Raw genomic sequence first — 4,339 nt, forward strand, 5'->3', positions numbered from 1 at the left:
CTTTCTCCATCTCATATTTTTCTCTATACCTGATAAACGCGTAGTTGGCCACTTTACCTCTATCTTGAGCACATTTCCTTAGTATAAATACGTCCACTACCCTCCCTCCCGTACTCCTCAATTGCTCCTTTAATCGCTGTCCACAATAATTTCTTACTAGGATTATCGACAAACACTGAATGAAGATATCTAACCACCGCCTACCATTCTTTCCTCCGTTGGTCGAACCTCTCTCACCCCTGGTTGAACCTTTTTCCTCTAAGATATTTACATTTCTAACCAATAACATTTAAGTTAGCTTCCTTGAACGACTCACCATCATTAACATTTCTATAGCATTACAATTCCCTTACTCAAGAACTTTTGGCCACCCCGATCTTCTTACTTTATGTGAATCTTCCATACATTTCCATCATAAGATATGGCCAGAAGCTTGTTAATTTAAATTTCTTAACTGCTTGAATTCACATAAAAACATGAATGTTAAATAGCAAACTCTTAACTACTGTTCTTCCTTTTATTGTTTTCAATTATATAATTTTTATTTTGTTCCATACTTTGTTTCAAGAATTAATTATAATAGTAATAACTAAAAATACCAATCAAACGAAGTTTAAATAATTATAAGTTCTTGGGCAGCTTTAAGGTGATTAAATTCATATTATTTGCCTAGCCACTGATCAGAAGAGACAACATTTGTAAAAGAAAAAAAAAGACATAATATCTAAAAAAATCCTTAAATTATTTAGCAAAACTTAAATAAGTCATTAGTCTTTTATTACTTTTAATCAAGTTGTTATATTTTTATTTTGAAACAAATAAGTCTTTATAACTCATGGTTGACAAACTGTTATTAGTTAAAAGACAACTTGTCATTCTATACCACGTGACAGTGATGTAATATACTGACATGTTATAATCGATGATATGTTATGTTAATGTGATATGATGATTTGATCATACGATATTTTCACCTTCTATGTCAATGCCACATCAACATTATGTCAACGTGGCATAAATGATATTTTGATTATTGACAATTAGCAATTATTAGTAATAAAGGCTTATTTGACTTCAAATAAAAAATTAATTAAATGTAATAAAAAATAAAGATTTATTTAAAAAAATTTTAAATAATTTAGACACTTTTTCCAAAAAAAATTTATTAATTCACCTTTTAACACCTTCAAGCAAAGAATTCAATTCCCTAAAGGTTAGAGAATCTCTCTTATGCTTTTTTCTTTTTTCTTTTCTTTTTTGAATTCCTTCTCTTTATTCTAAAAGACTTGCATCATTGATGATGAAGAATGTGGATAATTTCACTCCTATACTACTTATAATTTCACTTCCACATGCATCTTCAGTCCTCAATGGTCAAATTGAATGTATAAACTTTAATTATTAAGGCATTGGCCTTGGCCATTTCAGTGTTTCTTTTTTTTTTCCCCTACTCAAAGAAAGATATATCATTTTCTAAAGGTGCATGCATGGCCATATGTATGGTTAAATATATTTATGTATCATGCATGCATGCTATTTATTTTTTGAGAGTAAACAAAGAACGACTTTAAATCTGAAATAAAAAATGAAAGAAAGAAAACAGAACTACTTGCATCCATTTAACATATAATTCTGATCATTCAACTCTCCCAGGAAATATTTAGACTAAGTAAGCTCTGATAAAGAAGATGTAAGATCATACGATTTCCAATTATCTACTTCTTTTTACTATGTTTCTTACAGCAAAATTCCATGAGTTTTCCATAGACTCTATTATGAAAAAATTTAACATCAATTTTCTTAATTCTTCTTAATTTGCAGGTTTTAAGGGGAGATTAGCACTGGAAGATAATCAACAAATTACTTGAGACTGATTGAAAGCAAGGGACTTCTGAGGGTATTTGCATTTGAAGTTGGTAGGCAGATACCACGTCTTCTTTATTTATTTACTTATTTATACTCATGCCTACTGCCGTTTTCTTTGAATGAGACTTGAAACTTCACTTTCTCCTTTGAACTAAATTAAAGTTTAAACTCCCAAATGTCCCTTCTCCTTTGTCATCATTGACTTCAACAAAAACTAAAATGACTAGGGAGAAAAGCTGAAACAAGATATTTTGGGGGTTTTCTCTGCAAATTTTTTAGGTCCAATTTGCCTAAGAACTACTAACTTTAATTTGTTCAAAGGAAGAAGTTGTACAGGTTTTGATTTAAGGTAGGGAAAAAAGAGTAATATCTATGAGGGGTATAGCCTATCAATATAACTAAGCTTTTACATTGTTGCTTTACATCTTATTTTCATATCCTCAATTGTTTTCTTACTGATATAAGCTCTGACTCGAGTCTTTTTCCCTTCTTTTCCCCTTTGTATCCCGGAGGAATATACTGCAGCTACATAGATCATAAATATGGCACAGGGTGGGAGAGATGACACTGTGATTGATGTTGAATCATTGGCATCTTCCATGGAGAAACTACTTACTTTATCACCTGACAGTTGTATCTTTAGAACACCAAGCATACTCGCTAGGCACAAACCAGAAGCATATATCCCCAATTGTTTTTCCTTTGGGCCTTTTCACCATGATAAAGCAGACTTGAAAGTCACAGAGACAATCAAACTGAAGTATTTACGAGGCGTCCTCTCCAGATCAGATGATCGAAAGACAAAGTTAAGGGAATGCCTTGGTTCCATTCAGGAGGTTGAGGGAAAGGCTCGAGACTGTTATGCAGGGAAGATTGATCAGTTTGTGGCAGAAAATTTTGTACAAATGTTGGTGCTTGATGGTTGCTTCATCATTGAGCTACTTCGCAAGGATGCTGATGTGGTGCCTAGAGAGGATGATGACCCAATTTTTTCAATGTCTTGCATGCTCCAATTTCTTCATCATGACTTGATTTTGCTAGAAAACCAGATACCTTGGTTTGTACTGGAGCTTTTGTTCAACAAAACCAAGACCCCTTCGGAAACCAAGCCCCTGGTTGAACTTGCCCTTCATTTTTTGGGCAGCATGTTCTCATATCATAGTCCTTTACGCACTGACCTCTTTGTGAATCAAAAGGTCAAGCATATCCTTGATCTGCTAAGGTTATTTTTGGTTTTGCCATCTGAAGAAGTAAAACACTACGAAAGGGAACGACGGTTAAATCAACAAGACTTGGGGTGGCAGCCAATCCCTTCTGCCACTAGACTTAAAGAAGCCGGGGTAAAGTTTGTAAGAGTCACAGCTGGTAGCATTTTGGATATAAAGTTTAGGCATGGTGTTTTTGAAATCCCGTCTTTGCTCATTCAAGAGACGACGGAAACCATCTTTCGAAACCTCATCAGCTACGAGCAATGTTTACCGAATTGTAGACCCATTTTCACTTCCTACGCCAAGATCATGGACAATCTCATCGACACCACCAATGACTTGGAAACGTTATGCAAGAAGGAAATTCTCGATAACTGGTTGAGCCCTGAGGATGCAGCACATTGTTTTAACAAGCTTTACAATGACACTTACGTGAAAGAGTTCTATTATTGTAAACTCTGCGATGAGCTAAATCAGTATTGCCAACAACGGTGGCCCAAATGGCGTGCTGCTTATGTGCACAACTACTTCACCAGGCCATGGGCTCTGGCTGCTCAAATTTATGCCATCATCATGTTTGTGCTTACCTTCTGGCAAACCTTGAAATAGGATTGATATTGTCTCTCTAGGCCATTTCCTGTGTGTGGTTGATCCAAAACATAATAGAACGAGTGCGCTCCATCTTTAATTTTGATAAGCGATTTCTATGTTTGCTGTGTAAAACTATTTCTATTTCAAGGTTTTTTTCTCAATCAAATAAAATTTTATTAAGTATTCATAATTTATATGCAATTGTTGCATTTAAATGTGGTGAGTTCACATGGCACGTAACTTTATTAATTATTTGTGGATAATTAATAAATATTTAATTAATTAATATTAGATATTATTCTGATATTTCTTAATTAAATAATTAAAAAAATTTTGAGATAGGATATAAATTTAAATTTAATTTTTTAAAATTTAAATAAGAATTATCTATTCATTATATTTAAATTTAATTTGTTTAAATTTAAATAAAAACTAATTACATTTAAATTTAATTTATTTAAATTTAAAAGTAATATCCGATCTCTATATTCCTAACACGTTTATAAATAGTAAACAAATATACTAATTTTTCACACAAGAAAGAGTGAACGTGAGTTGTTCCATAAGTTAAAAAAATCAAAACCTCTTTTCTTTTCTTTCTTTCTCTTCGTTCTTGAGGTACCATCAATAGCCAAAAGGTTTTGAAAAATGTAATTCATTGTGCAGGACTCTAG

The 4,339-nt window shown here is 32.8% G+C and overlaps 1 protein-coding gene across 2 annotated transcripts; it reads left to right on the top strand.

Moving 5' to 3' along the window:
* Positions 1,158–3,815, top strand: LOC18600983 (UPF0481 protein At3g47200). Of its 2 annotated transcripts, none has more exons than XM_018118929.1 (3): positions 1,158–1,213; positions 1,822–1,916; positions 2,379–3,815. In XM_018118929.1, exon 3 carries the CDS (start codon positions 2,409–2,411, stop codon positions 3,681–3,683), a length of 1,275 nt encoding a protein of 424 aa, XP_017974418.1. In that variant the 5' UTR covers positions 1,158–1,213; positions 1,822–1,916; positions 2,379–2,408; the 3' UTR covers positions 3,684–3,815. The 2 variants fall into 2 exon arrangements, with proteins under 2 accessions (XP_017974418.1, XP_007031831.2); XM_007031769.2 differs by lacking the exon at positions 1,158–1,213 and adding an exon at positions 1,626–1,690.

Source organism: Theobroma cacao, chromosome 4 (assembly GCF_000208745.1).
Source record: "Theobroma cacao cultivar B97-61/B2 chromosome 4, Criollo_cocoa_genome_V2, whole genome shotgun sequence".
Classification (NCBI taxonomy): Eukaryota; Viridiplantae; Streptophyta; class Magnoliopsida; order Malvales; family Malvaceae; genus Theobroma; species Theobroma cacao.

Coding starts and splice junctions, on each gene's coding strand:
- LOC18600983 (XM_018118929.1), top strand. CDS start 2,409: ATGGCACAGGGTGGGAGAGATGACACTGTGATTGATGTTGAATCATTG.